Raw genomic sequence first — 19,555 nt, 5'->3', positions numbered from 1 at the left:
TCAGCAGGTACATGAATTGTAAAATAATACTTTAAAGAGAAAATACTACTCTTTTCTCCAGTTTCTTCCTACTGTAGCCTCCAAATAAAAAATAGTCCTCCATCACTCAAGCCAGTTGATTGACTTGGATATGGCTGCGTGATTTAAGGATGCTACTGTACAGATCATTTTCTGTAGGCATATTCCCTGCTCCAGCTGGAGTCCTGCTGGATAGGTGGAAATCTGTAAAGAACATCTCTTGACATGTGAGCTAGCTTCTCTCTGAAAGCCGTGTAGTCTAGTAAGTAGAAGATCTTCTGGTCAGTCTGGCTGAGAAGCAGGCAGTGAGAATGGACATAGTTGTGTTGTCAGCATGTTTAAATGCCTTCCAGCCTAGCTCATGTATCTCATTGCCTCGATGTGTAGATGGAGCTAGTGCGCTACTGCGGGCCTTCCCAGCCTCAGCTGGCCTCCTGTAAAATGGAGCCAATACTGTCATTCCTGTGCAGAATTGCAGTTTGTGATATTTGGAGGCACTTGAGTATTAAAGACAGTAGGGTCAGTTTTGTTGATATTCAAAATACTCAGTTTTATTTTCTATTAGTAATGTTTTCTCTAAGGTAAGTAGAAATTTACTTTTGTGAACTGCTGCACATCCCAGTGTCTTTCTAATTTTGATGGAGCCTAACGACTAGCTGAAGTAAAGAACTAGCTGTTACATAGAGTATAAATATTACAAAAATGAAAATGTTGTCTCCCTTTTAACAGCTATTGAGCCATACAGCTGGAGAAAGCCAAATGTCATGTGAGGTATCAGTAGAAGATTTATTGGGTGGGGAGGGAAACATTCTTGCGTTAGACAAGCTGAGGTAGTTGGAAAAATCAGTAGCTTTCAGACCAATCATCCCTTCCCACAAAAAAAACAAAGCAGCAGTAAACTTCAAGTATCCCATCTCTATCCTGTATCTAGGCTGAAATCTGTTGTTGAAACCTGTTGAAGGGTTTGGGAGTCCACAAGTTTGCTTCTTTCCAAATGCATTATTTTGTTTAACAAAGATGTTACCTTTCACTGCACACTTTGTTTTATTTATTTCAGAGATCAGATGAGAAACTCTGCCATAAATTTTATACACTGATTATTTACTCCTCTGTGCCCTTCAAGATACTGAGATAACATGCGCATCAATCGTTAAGGCTCTATCTCTGGCATGATTAGCAGAGAGATTAATTTCCATGGTGTTCATATAAATAAAAATCCATTGCCCCCCAGAAAATTAGCATTGCTCTTATTTTTCACTAATACTTAGGTGTCATTTCTGTTTCATTTTGAAAGCATGATTTGCCAGTGCTTAGCAGTAGAGTTGGTTATGATGCAACATGTTTTTCTCTGCTCATTTTTTGAGTGCTTAAAGTTAATATAGTATGACTACAGCTTCCTTTTTCTTGATAATAAGTTGCAGGAATAGATCTTATTCGCAATTCTAATCACATCCAATTAAATAAGAATTAAGAAAGTGTGCTTACTGTGAATATGGTTTATATAAACTAGAAGCAACAGAAGAAGAAAGATTTGGTTATGTTGATCATATATGATATTGACCATTTTGTACAATGCAACTGTGGCAAAGTTTGCAACTGTGACGATATGTTTGGGGTAGGAACAGGGCAATATTAGTATCCTGGTACATGACACCAGTAAGGTTTTGGTTTGGGATGTTGTTATTGTCACCTTTGTTCAAGAAAAACAAATATAAATTGGATTGGCAGCAGAGCAGATTTGCTGCAGTCATGAGGAGAATGAAGGATGCCTTCTAAGTGTAGCAAGCACAACTGTATGGTTTGCTTAGTTTTGTGAAATAGCACAGATGAGAAGAAGTTAGAGGACTCTTAGATATAAATAAATAAAAGCTCTCAAGAGAAGAATAAAATGTTGGCTAGTGGAAAGTGATTAGAGCCAGACTAGACACATAAGAGGTTTCACACAACTGAGTGGAGGGGGAGTAGATTTTCTGAAAATTGATCAAGTAATGTGTGAACTCTCTGTGTAAGCTGGGGGAGAGGAAAAACCTGGATAAACCCAGCACGTGAGCTTGTTTGACACAGACTAGGGGAATAAACAGAAGTAACTTGTTGCTACCCACAAAGAATGCAAATGTGCTGGAAAAGTTGGCCTCTTGCTATAGATATTCTTCAGAGCAGTTGATTTTTTTTGCTGTAGATACTTTTAAGAGTGGTTATTTAAATTCATAACATGATTGAAGCTATTTTTTTAATCTCTGGCTTCTAACTTCCCCTTGATTGCTGGGAGTTACTTAATTAGACTATGAAAGATCCTTATCTTTCATTATGAAAAACTACTATATATAAGAAACATCCAGGTTGTCATTCTGCATATGTATAAGCTTTTAATAAAGAATGTTATTTCTTCATGTCAGTGGTGTTTCTAAGGGCATTAAAGGTTGGATTTTTTTAAAGCAGAATATTGCTGGTTTCTGGGAAATCCTTTATTGCTATGTGCATGCGATCTTGAATATATACTGTAATTTTTTTTTTTTGTAAACTATCACTTGAATGGTACATGGACAGACACAGATCAGTATGTGATAACTGTTGTTATTGCCTTTGTTTGCAAATTCATTTTGTTCTGATTTTTAAAGAGCAAATGTATTTGAAAAATTACTAAAAGTAACCACTACTTAGCATATTTTCTATGTGATTGTTGGTATTTGTGATGGTAATGTTTCTTGTTTGGCTGTTGTGTGAGAGATTTTTCTGTTCTTAACCTTAAGAGTTGCTCTGAACTTAATATACAGAAAGACTTTGTTTCAAATGTCCTCAGTAATTCTCAGAAACAATCATATGATTATGAATAAGAAACTTATGACACAGCTTAAGCCCAGTTCAGACCTCAACTTCCATGCATGATATATTCTGCTGCTTTAGAGTCCTTGTCTTAGCTGTAAATTATGGGGATAATAGTACAGTATATTACTAAAATCAACCAGAACACCTGTGTGTAAGTCCATTTGTGAGACTCTAGCTACACATTCTTTTTAATAGAAGTAATAAAATATCTGTTTCTTACTGATTTCTTTTCTGTCATAGAAACAGCAGTCACCCAGACCTGATTTGTATTACCGCAAGAGGAAGTTCCCTTATGCCTTATTGTTTGTAGCTTTTCTATTTCTGTGTTTATCTTGATAGATGCATCCATTAACTTTTCAGTGGATAGATTCTTACAGCAGTACCTTTTAATCTTCCTTTAAAAAACAGACTTCCAGCAAAACATAATGCCAGTTAATTTCCAGAGCTCTCATATTCCACTTGAGCTATAAATTGTGTAATTTTAATATGTGTGTATTTTAATGAGCCATTTAATATAGAGCATTTATTTCAGATTATTTTTTTTCTTGAATACTTTATTCTAGGTACCAGGGATTGGGTCCAACAGTGATTGTTTGTCCAGCCACTGTGATGCATCAGTGGGTAAAAGAGTTCCACACTTGGTGGCCTCCGTTTAGAGTCGCTGTTCTCCATGAAACTGGTTCTTATACGGAGAAGAAGGTAATGGTTAACATCCATTTTGTAATTCTAGGTGTTTCTCTATTTTATTTTTTTTCTTTTGTTGTGCTAGCAAAAATAAGTAAATAAATAAAAATCTCCTGTACCTGGATGTTTCAGGAGCAGAAATTTCACTTGGATTTGTTAGGAAATTGGGCAGAAAGGGGATGACACGGAGTACATTTATATTAGGATACAGACCAGCATTGCCTGAAAAAATTAAACATAGGAACAGGTTTCTCACTTGAGCTTTGCTTGTGCTGCAGTCCATGCTAGAAGTTCACCACTAGACTTGCTTGTACACCAGATAACGTGCTTGTAGTATTGGTGAGTTGTTTCCTCATACTTCTGTGCATCACTGTGTCATTGATCTAATATTTAATACAGTTTGCTTGTCTGGGCAATTTCTCTTCGGTTGGTCAGTATATCAGTTGATATCACCTAGTCTCATTTTCATTAATGATGGTGTTACTTCATTGTTTTTCTTGTTTTTCAAGCAGTGCCTTTTCAGTCTTTTAATTTTCTTGGCCTGTTTCTTAATATGTATGTTCTTATGCCATTTCTTAAGTTGACAAGCCTGAGTTTTAATCCTTGGTACCTTGCAGGAACAAAACAAGGAAAACTTAGATTTTTATTTTCCCTTGGCCTCACATTTCAGATGCTTACATGGATTTTCAGGATTCAGCAAAGCATTTTTAAGTTTCTCTTTAAATATTTATTGAATTTCTTGTAATAACGTTAAAATGATATGATGCTTAATTGCACTTGATTAAGTGTATTCTGAGGTAATTGATGCAGTTACAGTACATGGCAAAAAAGTAATAACATGCCCTCATGTGCTAATAGCTTCCTGTTGTTCAATTAACTTGGTATATTTTCAAGCCCTAAAAGTCTGTTGACCTTGATAACATGCTCGCATGTCTTTCTAAATTAAATTGTGTGTGCTTATTTTGGGCTATTTGTTAATTAATGCACTTGACAGACCAGCTCAGATTTTTCCATCTGCAGGAATAGTCAGGTTTTCTGGGCTTCACCTTCCCATTGTCCTCCAACAAATGCCTATTCAACAGCTTAGAATTAAGAAATTTTGTTACCATATAATCACTTTGGATAGATTCAGTTCTCTAATTCTGCCATAATGCCTTGTCTTCTGAGACCTGCAACAGGGTGCTTTAAACTAGTGTTACTGCTGATGTGGTCTTCACCTCATGTACATGTGTTTTTTTCCCTAGATGCCTCTTAATCAGAGAAGGAAAAGCTTATGATTAAAATAAATTTTAAAAAAACCAAAAAACACCACCCCAAACTTTTGCATTGTAGTTGTCTTTATGCCTTCACTAAGAGTTTGCTTGTAATTTATTATTAATAACACTTGTACACTGAAGATGTATCGCATATAGTACAGGCCAGGTGATACTCCTACCTAGAATTTCTTTTCAGTTGCATTCTTTCTATGAATACATTAGTGCTGATCTGATCTTGTGGCAATTTCATCTTCTGATAACCTATGGCATTACAGGAGATAACATAGGCATTACATGCCTATGTTAACTTTATAATATTAATCCAGAGACCATTCTACCCTTATGCTCTGGCATAAGACATAAAGTATAAATAAGTTGAAGAAATAAATAAGAAATTTGTGGTTAGACTGCATAGGAACATACATTTGTTCTTCTATTGAGATTAAATTTACATGGCCAGAAGCCAAGCCTCGGTGCACCTGTGGTCTTAATGTTGCACAGACCTGTTTGGCATTAAACTGACAATTCCAGGAGTCATCTGTTGTTCTATTAGTACATCAGGGTTTATCACAAAATAAATGAAAAGCGTTTTATTCTGGACAGCTAACTTGCAAGGAGACAGGATTGAGGAACTGAATGTTTTTATCTGATTTGTAGTAAGAGGTAACTTCAGCCCCTGGGCTAACAGAGGTTAGAATGTTCTGGACTGGTAGAAGAACATAACTGTCACCCATCTTAACTGGACATCAGACAGTGAAGATCTTAATGCATTATCCTGTAGTAGTTGGCCAGCAGATTGTTCGTGGTAAAGCACACTGTTGCAACTTGTTCTGTACCGGCCTATGAAAGAGAGACAATTTATTTCTCAGGAACAGAAAAGGTTAATCTTAAAACTAGTGATGGATAATTTTGAAGGAAAATAATTAAGCAATGACAGGTGTCCCTTAAGGCAAGAGAGTATTTCTTAGTGGAAAGAGACAACAGCTGAAGTTTCATTTGATAAAACCTAAGTTGATCTTTTAAGTGAGATGGATCTACATAATTATTACTGTAGCATTGTCAGGAATCCTGAAATATTGGCAAATACTAAATCTTTCAGAACTGGTAAAATTATATGCTTTTATGAATAGGTATTTCTGTTGTATCTTCTAAGCTACGCAAACAATGCAAGCTCCTGTCTCTCAGTTCTTTAGACTTGCTTACAGATGTATTTGCTGACAGAGAAGAGTATGGAGGACATCTGTTCTGATTATTATTGTTTTATCATAAATTGATACTAGGCAACATCTTGCATGTCTTTTCAATTAGTGACACTTCTTTCTGAGCAGTGTGGTAAGTGAAAGGCTGACTGGTAATTACCTTGCCATATCCATTCTTCCCAGTCCATTTGGATTTTCTTTGCAATCAACTTTACTATATTCCACAATAATAGTGAAATATAACAGCCTGAATTGTGAGCACCAGATGGACTGCAAAGCTGGTCAGCCTTTTTCAGATAAGTCTGTGTCCAGATTAGCTATCTCTGCTGCTTTAGTATTTGTATAGGTTTTCAGCATGTGTCATGCTTCAAAACAGAGACTGCTTCATTCCTGTGCTAAAAGAACAGTGATAAACAATTTTGGCAGTAAGGTAGAGAAGTGTAACGTTCCAGTTTCACCTCTTGAAATACAAATAATAGTTTAAAGGCCTTCAGCTGTACAGAAGGGAAGACATATTGGTATTTTAGATGTTGGAAGACATAATAGCAAGTTGCATAGCTTTCCAAAAACTTTAGAGCTGGTTTAAGGCATTTGGGTGAAATGGAAAACTTGCTTTATTTTTATTAGTATTACTTGTGATCACAAACAATCATTTAGTTCCTTTATGATGATAAATGTGCTTAAGTTGGAAGCAGTAGAATAAGAATTAAGTAGTCTTCCCCTGTGAAGTCAGCTGTCAGTTTGAACAAGGTACAGTATTTGTGGCTGACTGTGTCCTGTGGTGTTGTCTTATGCTATTAACCTCCTACTGTGGTTTACACTCAAATCTGATGTAGCTTAAACTGACTTGTAAATATCAAGTGCTTTGAGACCTCTAAGGATGAGAGAAAATAAAGTAGATATAATATAGTGTGTCATAAATACTATCTCATTTATGGAATAGAAAAGCAGATAAGGGGTGGAAAGCTCTGTAAGTGCAGGAAAAAAGCCTTCTGTATAAAGAATTTTTCCTGTTGTTTCAAAACTTCTGATCACACATGAGCATTTTTAAATCATAGAATGTAAGAGGCAAAATGAATGCTGGTTATCTTGATTTAGCATACTGCATATGGAAGGAGATTATTTTTTTTAAGATCAAGGCTGAACTTTCAATGTCTTGATCTTTAGAACAGGTAGGTATCACTGAGCTTAACAATTCTGTCTGGTAGCAATCACATACCATTTGTAAAGCTGGAACTTTACATTCCCGTATTCTGATTAAATGCTGAACACACAGTGCAACCCTCAAAAACAGTTGTCAGTTCATGATGCTTGCACCTGTGGAATTAGCTATTTGAAGCTGACTTTGCACACTGAAGATGTTAGACTTTCTGCCCTCACTGTAGAGTACACAATCTACATGTAAAGAAAAAAAGCTGCAGAGGTTACAGTTACTGGCATGACTGCATATGGAACCTCTACTTTAGCCAAATGCTCTATTTCTGATTCAAGGACCAAACTCAGGTAAACTTAGTGTCAAGCCACAAGAAGTAGTATTCTTGTTAAATATGTAGTAAGTGCTTTAGCTCTACTTATTGCAACTTTTACATTATTAAACATTGTAATGTGTTCTTTTGAAGACTCTTCATGGTGCCATTTAGATTGTTTTGTTGGGGGTGGGGAAATAATAAAGAGGTTTTATAGGTTGAATTTATGGATCCCTGGACTTAATGGTTGGTTGTGAGATAGTGATAAGCCTGCTGAAGGATGCATTTTTGATTCATAAGTGATAGATTTGTTGTTGTTGTGTAAGTGACTAGATATAGATAGACTCTGTAAGTTCACACTTGCCAAGTATTTGAATGGGTAGACAATTTTGTAGTTATCACTAGTCTAGTTCTTTGGGTTCAGTCTTAACATACGTATTTCTGTTTAAGAAAATTACCATTTTTAATATATAATATAGTAGAGTTCAGGTCCTTTTAAATATTTTTAAAAGGCTACTTCATACTAAAAAAGATTCTAAACTTATTTCTGTAAGCATCAGTCAAAAAAAATGTTTCTGTATTTGTAGCTTCAGAAACAAACTTGTAGCTACAGCAAGGTGCCAACAGGAAAAAAGCATTTGCTTAGATGTGTGTCCTTAGAGTAAATCATAAATGTTTTAGCTTTAAGGAATGATGCTGGCCAAAAATCTTCCAGTTTTTGTACGTTGCATGTGTCCCAGTGAAGAAAAGGCAATGCAATCAACTTAGCACCCTAAGTTAGGAGAAAATACTGCACTTGAATTGTTAAGGCCTGGAATACTTGGCTGAACAGAACTGCAGGATCAGAATTACTCAATCTACTTGCATTGTTCCACTGTTCATTAGCATCTTTTAAAGGCTAGAGTTCAGAATTTCAAAGCTAGATGACTGCTGTGCAATCTTTTGGCATTAGTAGGATTTGTCTCTTAAGCTGAGTTTTTTTGTAGTTTGTTTTGGTTTTCTTTTTGTTTAACAGCACATGCCCTGAAATATCTCCATTGAAGTGTATTTTCTGAGAAAAAAAAAAAAAGTAAACACGCATTAATCTAACCAAACAAGAATTGTGACTTAAAGAATACATTATAAAATAGCATCAATTCTGAAATGCTACAGATTCAAAAATGTATATCTAATCTTAAATCTGTTATCGTATTTTAAAATATTTAAATTTATTCGAAGAGCTGTGACTAGAGCAAAGGCAACCTCTGAGAAAGTACCCAGTGTAGTAAAATTAGAGTTAATAAGTGTTGTGGTATGAGTTGATAAAATTGTGTTGTTGTATTTCTTCATTGTCAGCACAAATCCTTGTTTATTAAAAATTTAGCTTGAAGGAAACTTTAATTAATTACAGGTTCAGTAAATCCTGACTAGGATTCTGCTGTGGTGTGTTTACAGTGAATGGCCTTCATGTGCCTATGTTTCACTTCTGTTCTCTCTGCTACCTGACAATGTGATTTATGGCTGCTGTTTTCTACCAGTCCACTGTTTGCCCTCTAGGAGGGATTGGTCTCTGGAGCCTCCATAATAACAGCAGCACTTCCACGAAACATCTTTTAATGACAACAGTGTAGCATTCTGTAAGTCAGGCTAATTGCAGACATACCCTATTAATTGCAAAAACTAGGAGAGGTTACATATTTTACAAGCTTTTAATTTGAAATCGCCTGAGATTATTTGTCTTAAGTGTTTGGGTAAAGATGTCTACAATATTCTATGATAGGCCATTGCTGAGACTCCAGGACATGGTTGCAGACTATGGGCAATGTACCAGGTAGAATTAAGCTTTGAATGTCCACCCCTGCCCAGAAATCCTACACTGGCTGTAATACAAATTATTCTAAAGGCAAGATATTCTGTTGAGAATCATGGTGTCAACATAATGTGTCATGGTTTTATCAGGAGACGATAATCAGTAATTAGAAATCCTTGAACAGTTAAATGCAGAATTGTTTTTTTTGAAACTTGAGATATGTCTTTGAGCAAGAAATTTTACAATAAGAGATCACCATCTTAAGAACCATCTGTGTCTTAGCGATGGATTTTTTTTTTCCCTGTTGGTTTTGGTTTGTTGTGTTCTTTTTTTTTTTTTTTCTTAAAGGCATTTCTCGTAAGGGCTTTGTCTTTCCTTAAGCAAATTCTGTGCTTGTTCTACTTTTTTCCTCTACACTGGGTATGTTTGATTCATCCAGAATTGCCTCCCAGCCCATCATCTTGTGTTTAAGACTTCTAGATGAATATGTAGAGGATAAATGCAAGATGAGTCCCACATACTGTGAATCCTGTGGGAGGTGACACAGACTGTCCCTGCCCCACATAATTTACAGCTAAAAAGGCAGGTAAAAACTGAGGGAAAGGACCTAGCTTACAAGAGAAGCAAAAAATTTGAAAAATAATAGCAAATACATTAATTCTTCTAATGAGAAAGTTTGAGCAGAGTCTAGGATTAACCAAGCAGGTTTTTGTGACTGTTTTTTGGTCTTTCACTTGTTTTAATTTCCCTCTAACATCCTAGATTTTGCATGCTGTACACAAAGCTGGGTTGGGGAGGTGAATGTATGAGAACTTGAAGAAACCAGTTACTTTAATCAAATCTAATGTTTGTTTTTTCAGATATTGCCTTTAAAAACAAAACAAAACACTTTTTTTCTTTCTGGCCAGGCTTCAGGTCAAAGTCTAAGCTGTTAAAGTACAGTATTCAAGTGCTTCATTCTCTTACAGATGAGCTAAGAAACATATAACCAAAGTTTTGCCTATACTTATGTTCTTTGAAAAGTAGACTATATATCTGCTTTTTCAAAACTTTTTATATGTTCTTTGGACAGCAAACCTGTAGCTGAGTAGGTCTGCGTTTTCTGTCTCACTGTTACTGACAACGTGCACCTTCTGCTTTTAGGTGAAACTAATTCATGAAATTGCTTCATGCCATGGAATTTTAATTACGTCTTATTCATACATTCGACTGATGCAGGATAACATCCACAGATATGACTGGCATTATGTGATTCTGGATGAGGGTCACAAAATCCGAAACCCAAATGCTGCAGTCACACTTGCATGCAAGCAGGTACCTCACAAAAAATAAATGAAAGATTTTAAGGGCTAGGGAGGGAGGTACGTAAGTCCAATAACCTGTATTACTTTAGCATTAAAATACACGTTTGACCATTACTAAAAAATAAAAGCATAAATCACAAGGCCTGTATTTAATTTACTTAACATTTTAAATGTGTTCACAGAAGTAAATTTACAGAAGTAGGGCAGAAAAAAAAAATCAAATGTTAAATTGCCTAGTAACATACTATTGGGGATAAATGTTAGATTGCTGGTGTTCATTTGCTGCTTACAGTCTGTGGAAAATATATTGCAGAAAGCTGGGGGTTTTTAGAAATATGAGGCCATACATTTTAAAATAATAATTCATTGATAGTGAAATATTCTCTGAGAGAGGTGACAGGCTACATCATGAACCATGAAAGTAAATTATTTTTTTCTGTGTGTTTTTTTGACAATAGTTCCGCACACCCCATCGAATCATCCTGTCTGGCTCCCCTATGCAAAATAACCTGAAGGAGCTCTGGTCCCTCTTTGACTTTGTATTCCCAGGGAAACTGGGAACGCTACCTGTGTTCATGGAGCAATTTTCTGTTCCAATAACCATGGGAGGATATTCCAATGCATCTCCTGTCCAGGTAAATGCATCAAAAATACCATTTTGCTTGAGGAAACTTATGTTGCTTAAAAACTGACTTCTAAATATGTCTCATTGTATGTTCTAGACACTAACCTAGAAGAGAGTTGCATGTGCAACAGTGTCTTACTGCTATGTATGTGAAAAAGATTGTTAAATTAAATGAGTGTGTTTCATTTATAGAAGGATATAGCTTATGAACAATGTTTACTTGTCAAAAGCCATTATATTTAAATGTTTAAATCATTAGAAGTATTCTCTCATATAAAGATAAGCAAGTTGGGGTGGGAGGTGGCTTATCTCATATTTTTATCTGTTTCAATAGAATTTTCATGTTTGGTATCAAGCTTTGGCAAATTATGCAGAGGAATCTTTAAATCCAAACTAAAAATCTGCTTTTTAATTTTAAAAGCTAATAATAGGTATTGGAAGTCTGAAAGTAGATAAACTAATTTTGTAACCAAAAAATATTTTTAATATAATTTTGAATAAGTATGTCTATTAATCTTGTTAGTTCTGCTTCTCAGTATTTATGACAACTTAAACATTTTTTTAAATTAGCTGATAAATTATCTGCGTAAGAATCTGCAGACTAAGTTTCATATAAATACTAATAAACTTTTAGATATTCTTTGTAATGTTTTGCCCACATACGTTTCTAAAGTTTTTTCTTCTTGAATTTAAGTACTTTCCTTGTCTAAAGATTAGTAATTTACTAAATTGGACACTTTGTTTTTTTACATATCAATAATTTATTATATTCTTTGGTTTGCTTTAAGAGAAATGAAGGTATTTTTAGCCATTATGTACAGTTAATACCCATCTCACACATCCATTACCGATTATAGAACCATATGCTCCATTTAAGGCCAAAGTGACCTTTTGTTTCTGTGATCATGGGGATTTTCTTGTACTGATTTTTTAATAGTCTCAAGCGGGCACTAATCTTCACTTATTGTCTAGTAACCACCATTGCTGCAGGCTTCTTTTTTGATCTTCGGTATATATATTAGCAGTTTGTCATGTGAGTTTTGGCTCTGTGCAAGCTTATACTCGCTGCTTAGACTGGTTTCTAAAAGAAATCTCGTATTTCTGGTCTCTCTTAAATTCCACTAAATTAGGAAAGATAAATTAGTGGTATGTGAGGAGGACTTACATCATCGTTATTGTTGTGAACAGGAATTTTAATTGTAATTCACAGTGTGTTGAATATGTAACTGTAGATCCTCATAAATCATAAACCAAGCCATTTGGATTTTCCTATTACTAATCATGGAATTTTGCTTGTTCCTAAAAATTAGTAGCAAGACCTAAAATACAAGTTTGGCTTTTTCTTCCTTCTTCAGGTAAAAACGGCATACAAATGTGCCTGTGTGTTACGGGACACCATAAATCCCTACCTGCTGCGAAGAATGAAGGCTGATGTGAAAATGAGCCTTTCACTTCCAGATAAAAATGAACAGGTTTGATTATCTTTACTGTTAGATCTGAGCCATCTCCCACCCCTGTATCCATTATTTCATGGACATTTGGAAATAATTTGTGATAGTAGCAGATTAAATGCTGTTTTAACTAAACCTTAAGAGCTTTCAAGTTGCTTATTCTTTTCACCTGTTTCTGAGTATTAAATGGTCATTGTCTTGCAGGGTCTATGCAAGTACACTCCCATCTAATAAACAAAGGATAGGTGAAATGCAATCAGGCCTGTCTAATCCTGTCCTAAGTTACAGATGCATACAAATGAGTTGTCTGCAGGCATTTCCTATAGTGCATCCTCTTGGACACTGTAACATTGTTTCCTGATGTAAAACATTTAATTTGGGCAGCGGATAGTAGAGAAATAGTTGATGGCAGGTTTTACATACTGCAAGGTAGCTGGGCCTCTACATTCTAATAAATTTCCGAAACACTAGCCTTGAAACTTCTTTGCTCTTACTTAAGCAACTGAAATTTCTACAAATACTTGTAGTAATTATTGGAGTCTTCTGCCACTCATGTTTCAGCTCTTCAGGCTTTTTCTGTCCTCTCCCTGCTCTTTTCCTTCTTGTCTCCTCCCTCTAAAACAGAAGTAGATGTGCTAGTCTTTGAAAGACAGTGATGAAAGCTGCATAATAAATGAGTAGGCCATACTCAATTTCTGCTGTGTAGTCTAATGATGTTTTCTTTACTCAAATTTTGAATTTCTATATAATTTAAAGATTCTGGGCTATTTAAAGAATGCAATCATAAACTAACAATATTTCTTTTTGTTCTTGTCAATCAAAGGTTACTACAGAAGTTTTACGTAAGGGATAATGTTGGCTGCCTTGCAGGATGAAAGGAAGTTTTTTGTTCCATTTTAGCCCATCAGACCATCTGAAAAATTATTATATGCTCACACTCAAAGGCTACTGACAGAACAGTTTACATGTGCTAACCTAGTTTTCCCATGAGGTACTAAGAATTTGCAAGTGGTAAGGGACATAAGACACACAATGGAAAGCGACTCTATAAACACAGCTTTGAGAGAATGCTAACGTTGCACAGTTACCTCATTAAAACTGGAAAATGGCAGCACTTCAAAAAATAAAGCAAGTTGAGGGGAAAAAATAAAAACTGGGAAAGGATGCAGAAAAACTCATAAAACCCATCTTAATGATTGTGTTCATTCTCTAAAAATTCTAAGTCTTTTATTTCTCATTATTCCTATACAGTAACCTTTAGCTTAGTATTTCAGAATGTCAGACATCTGTGAAGCTTCATTGTAGCACATTGTAAAACTTCAGAATTTACTGTATTTGGAGTTAATAGTTTGGGCTTGAGCAGTTTGTTTGTTTTGGTAGGTTCTCTTTTGCCGTTTGACAGAAGAGCAGCGTCAAGTCTATCAAGATTTCATCAACTCTAAAGAAGTTTACCAGATTCTCAATGGAGAAATGCAGGTTGGCATTAAATGAGGTTAATGGCAGGTAATGAGTTTGATGGATAAAGGCATGGAGTGACCTTTGCTTTATTCTAGCAGGATACTGAGCAGAAAGGGAAGCAAACACACTGATCCCAGTTCTGGTTTTGTGCATTTTTTTAAATTTTTTTTTTTTCTCAGAAATGTTTTATGAAAATATGTAGAGGTAGTGATCCCTATGCAGTGGCATGACCAGATAAAAGTAGAAATGGAATGAGCTTCACAATATATGTTGGGAACAAATTATGGCTTATTAGATTACTTGCTGTAGGTAACTGTATGTATGCTTTTAACTGATTGCAAAAGTGAAGCAAAGGAAAAGTAACTTGTTCTGAGAGTACAGTTTAGTATGATAACTTTGTGGTGCAACAGTTGATGATTTCACAGTCTTAACATATGGCAGAGCAAATTGCAAGCATCCTTTTCATTGTCTTACTCTATGGCATCAAAAGTGGTAATTTTCAGCTTTATATATTAGTTCAGATAAGTTTATTCATCTGTTCTTTGTTATACATTCAGACAGGTATACAAGGTGTTTCTAAAGTTATCTACTAACATGGTGGGGGTTGGAAGGTGGAGCACAATAAATTCAAGTAACAAACTTGGTGGAATTTTTCATTTTGACTAGGAAAAATCTGACTGTGAGTTATAGATAGAGACAGTTTTTGCTAATGGGGAAATGGTTGCAGAATTACATTAACATTGTCACCAGAACAGGCTTACAACAACGAAAAATTCCACTGACCTTCTCTTGTACTGATTTTCTTTTTCTGACTTTCCATGAAATGAGTATTAGCTTCCATTGGCTTCTCTAAAGAGCAAACCACTATTAAAAAGAAACATGACTGAATTAATACATTTTTCTCAACCACAACCTATATGGGTACAAGTATTAGTCAATAATTTTTTTTATTTTTTTTTTCTCCCATATTCTTTAGATTTTCTCAGGACTGGTAGCTTTGAGGAAGATTTGCAACCACCCTGACCTCTTCTCTGGTGGTCCCAGAATCTTGAAGGGTGTACCAGACACTGAGGTGGAGGAAGTAGATCAGTTTGGATATTGGAAGCGTTCTGGAAAAATGATAGTGGTAGAGTCCTTACTGAAAATATGGCACAAGCAAGGTCACAGAGTATTGTTTTTTACTCAGTCAAGACAGGTAAGATGGGCTAATTCGTTTTACTTTTTACTAAAACTAAAAAGTGTGTATGTGCATCCCAACAAGACATGCAATTAGAACCACCTTTTATAGTGTCCTTCTCAGAAAATTAACATCTTACTAACAAAAATACCAAAATTACTAATGTCCTTGGAGACTAGTTCCCAACGTCCATGGGCTTTACTGGAATGATGCAGTGTTATGGAAATTTTGCCCAAATTCAATATACCAGCTCAAAGCTTGTATCAGCTTTACCCATATAATACCAGGCTGAAGCAGTGATGATGTATTTATTTTCTCTATGGGAATTCTCTACAGTTTCAGGATAAAATTAGTAGTTCACTCTGATTAGTGCATGTGCACATCTAATTCCCAGAATTGTGTTCTTTGGATCAGTAGCACACTGTGACCTTCATTTGTTTTCCCTATGTATTCATAATCTTATGTGGATTCCCTGGAATTCTTCAGCATTTACTTGGTCTTGAGTCCCTGGTTCTGGACTTTGCAAACCAAGCACAAACATTGCACTTTTGCATTCTGCAGTGAAAGCTACTTTCCCCAACACACATCCCCAATTCCATAAATTAATTCATTAATTTTCTCATTTAAGATTCACAGGTTCTTTATCATCATTTTGGATCTATGTATGGTTGGACTTGATGACCTTCAAGGTTCTTTCCAACCAGGATGATTCTGTGATCTTGTTTGTTTGACTGGCACTGCAGTTAGCACCTGAAATCCTTATGACTCAATCAGGTTGCTTAGTTTTCACATTTGGTTTTCTTTTGCAACAGATGCTGCAGATACTTGAAGTCTTTGTGAGAGACAGAAACTATTCCTACCTCAGGATGGATGGAACCACAACAATAGCTTCCAGACAGCCCCTTATAACAAGATATAATGAGGTGAGATGTTATATCCCACATACTAACGCCTATTAGTGATTATGGCAGACTTCTGACTTCTTGCATTCTCTTTTGGTTTGTTTTAAAATATACTGCTTCAGGTTTGAGACACAAATCTAGTGAGTTCAGTCAAATGAAGCCACTTTCTTTGTGGGGAAAAAGTCATTATTTCTTTCACACTTAAGCTGGATTTTTTTGTAGGAAAGCACAGTTGCAAATGGGGAAAAGAAATGCTGTTGGCTAACAGTAAATGAAATTTAGATCACTTCTATTTGTTAAAAATGTGTTCCTTCTCTTGTCTTCCTTTGCATCTTTGCAAATAATGCCAGTAATAGAAGTATCCAGGAAATAAAAAATAAATAAATAAAAGAATCTTGACTTTGGTAATTCTTGCTGTAGTAAATTCTCTATTGTATTATAGGACAAATCCATATTTATTTTTCTTCTGACAACTCGTGTTGGTGGCATTGGAGTTAACTTGACTGGTGCTGACAGGGTTATTATTTATGATCCTGACTGGAATCCCAGTACAGACACACAGGTGAGTTTGGTTCATAACATTCCATTTACCACCTAAGTTGAAATAAAACTGAAGATTAAATGACATTTATTGCCTCAAATAGTGTTAAAGCATTGTGTTGCTCTTCCCTAAGTTGCTGTTCCCAGCAACAGTTGCTTAGAGTGCAGTTTCACTTCATGATTACTCTTGTGGCAAAGCCAATTTAAGTGGTTCCCACCACAGCCCCTTTATGCTGCTATACCTTACCACTCTTCGGTATTGTCAATTCATATACTCTGTTTAGAGTGTAGCCAAACAAACAATTGAAATAGCCTGAGGTTTTTTTGTGTTGCTGAAGGAAGGGTATAGCTGTGCAAACTCTTGAACAGGCATGACTCTATGGTTGCAATACAGGGTAAGAAAAGGAGAGCAAGTGTTGCTTAAATTGGCTTTGTCACTAAATAATGATATGTAGCTATGCCCTTAGAAACTACTGTTAAGCCAGTACCTTAAAGAAATGTTTTTTTGTAGTGTGATGAGGCTCTGGGTTATCAGGTCCTTTAACAGTATATGGAAAAAAAAAAATATGGAAATCCTGTAAAACTCTGAGATCTGCAAGTGTGTAGTCTGACCTAGAGTGCTCTGTTTTAGCACATGGTTCAAGTTGTTTGTAGTAAAGCTTTCAGTCAATAAAAAAGTTCAAAGGCAATGTGTATGTTCAAGCTGCATTATGAAATAGATCCCTTTTGGAATAAGTAAATATAAAGGACACATTCTAGATATGAGTTCTGATTTTAATATAATTGATTTTTTGCATAGATTTCTGGGTACAATTGTAGACTTGTCTTTGCACATATGTAAACTTTCAAAACTGTTCCCCTCTCCTGCTGAGTTAGTTGTCCTAATGTTAAAGAAATAGCACAGCCATGTAACTTATTGAACTCTATGTTAAAATACATGGCTAAGAGGCTGATGTCCAGTAACCAAACCTTTTCTGTTCCAGGCTCGGGAACGTGCTTGGAGAATAGGCCAAAAGAAGCAGGTGACTGTGTATAGGCTTCTCACTGCAGGCACTATAGAAGAGAAGATATACCACAGGTCAGTCAGAATGATTCCTTGCTTACAGCCATATGCTCAAGAAAATGTTTGTAGCAAATCTGAGATGGTGTAACAGGAACATACCTGTGCATGCACACACATGGCTTGAAACTTCTGATTTTGGTCATGATGGGCACATCATGGAAAACTGCCTAAAATTTCTGGCAAGATGTAGGCATTCTTCTAATATTACGCTCCCAGCTACAGGGCTGTGCTGCCTTTCCAGTTCCAAGACCCACAGGCTCAATAATACTCCATTAGTCTGTTCCAGCAGCTGTGTCCAGCACATCCAAAATTCGCTGTAAATGAGAGAGTATGAGGTGCAGACAGGAAAAAAAAATTAGCCTCTTACTAAGACCATGAAACTCAGTAAGTCTGAAATGTAAATTGAAATCAAGAAGTTCTATATATTATACTTAGGATATATAAAGATGTATGTGGTGCATACATCCACTTACTACTCTGAAAACTCAATTTTATTTTATTTCCAAGTCATTCCAAAGTGAGAGGATTAAATCCCAAGAACCACAAGGCATATTCATGTTATTTATTCCAAAATGTAGCTAAAGCTTTAAAGTGCTTGTATTTTGAAATCAATGAAATCTTTTTGGTTTGCTTTCCCATTCAGTTTTCTCAGTAGTTAGCTTCATTCACGTGAATCCCAAATTAATGTAACATGGGAATCCTCTGTCTAGGCATTATTCTTTAGAACTTCGAAAGTACAGATGAATGAAAAGCTCTAAATAATGAAATACCAACACTTAGAGTGCCTTTTAAAATTTCTTTTACCACATGGACACAGTATCCACTGGTGCTTGGCTTTTGTCCCTCTGGCATGCTTCTGTTCGAACAACACTGACCACATCAAGGAAGTGGACTCTAAAGGTCAGAACAGCCATCAGAAATTAATTTATTTCCAGAACAGTGCCATAGACTTTGAACTTTAAGCTAAAGTTGTCTTTTCACCTTGCCTGTGTTTTTCTCCCTGCAAATAAATGATCATCCTTGCAGGAAGCTATGAAGCTCAGTTAATTCTTAAAAACTAAACAGTCTTCTGATGGGTGCAGTACAGTAGCTGCACCCTATGTTTCAACTTAGTTTTTTGCAAATTAGATTGAAAAAATTTCGCTGTTTAATGCCAGTGGCACCAAAACCATGGTAAAAGCACTTCCTGAGAACTGATTTCCCGCTCTGTTTAGGGATGTTTTTTTGTACAGGAAAATAGTGTCTGGAACTTGCAGTCAACAGCTATGTAGTAAAAACGCAGGATAGAAGTAGATTTACCAATAGTAGAAGATTTTTTGGAGCTTATTCTCCCCCAGATTTGTTCCTCTCAGTCTTCTGTGGTTGGGCTCTTTTCCCTTCTCCTCAACAAGTCTGGTGACTGGTTGTCATCCATTCACCGCCATCAGACTGAGCTGCTCTGCTGCTTTTGGTTCCTTCAGCCAGTTGAACCATTCAAATGTCATTTTAACAAGCTCTTGTTTTTCTTTCAAGGAGGTTTATGATAGTTTTATTGTTATATATGCAAGCTTTACAACTGTAACAGATTAAAAAACAAAAATAAAACAAAAAAACCCAACAGCTGTGAAGTTATTTATTGCTTAGTTAAGGGATGCCTCATAGGACATTTCAGGATGGTGGTTACCTGTTGTGTTATGGGGCTGTTGCAAAACAATATATCCCTGTGTTTAACAATTTAGCTGGCTGTTTGAAAGTTACAAACTCAAGATTGTGTTTTGGAAACTAACATCATCTTCCCACTGCTTAATTGTTCAGCAG

The 19,555-nt window shown here is 35.8% G+C and overlaps 1 protein-coding gene across 1 annotated transcript in view; it reads left to right on the top strand.

Moving 5' to 3' along the window:
- ERCC6 (excision repair cross-complementation group 6) overlaps positions 1-19,555 on the top strand; it is a 42,801-nt gene that overhangs the window by 20,009 nt on the left and 3,237 nt on the right. The window contains exons 7-15 of the mRNA XM_010000348.1: positions 3,408-3,543; positions 10,382-10,552; positions 11,001-11,177; positions 12,523-12,639; positions 13,999-14,094; positions 15,053-15,271; positions 16,066-16,176; positions 16,598-16,717; positions 17,679-17,773. Of these exons, the coding sequence (XP_009998650.1) occupies positions 3,408-3,543; positions 10,382-10,552; positions 11,001-11,177; positions 12,523-12,639; positions 13,999-14,094; positions 15,053-15,271; positions 16,066-16,176; positions 16,598-16,717; positions 17,679-17,773 (1,242 nt within the window). The remainder of the gene's footprint in view (positions 1-3,407; positions 3,544-10,381; positions 10,553-11,000; positions 11,178-12,522; positions 12,640-13,998; positions 14,095-15,052; positions 15,272-16,065; positions 16,177-16,597; positions 16,718-17,678; positions 17,774-19,555) is intronic.

Source organism: Chaetura pelagica, unplaced genomic scaffold, assembly GCF_000747805.2.
Source record: "Chaetura pelagica isolate M959 unplaced genomic scaffold, ChaPel_1.0 scaffold156, whole genome shotgun sequence".
Taxonomy (NCBI): domain Eukaryota; kingdom Metazoa; phylum Chordata; class Aves; order Apodiformes; family Apodidae; genus Chaetura; species Chaetura pelagica.
This window is presented reverse-complemented; position numbering and strand designations above follow the sequence as displayed.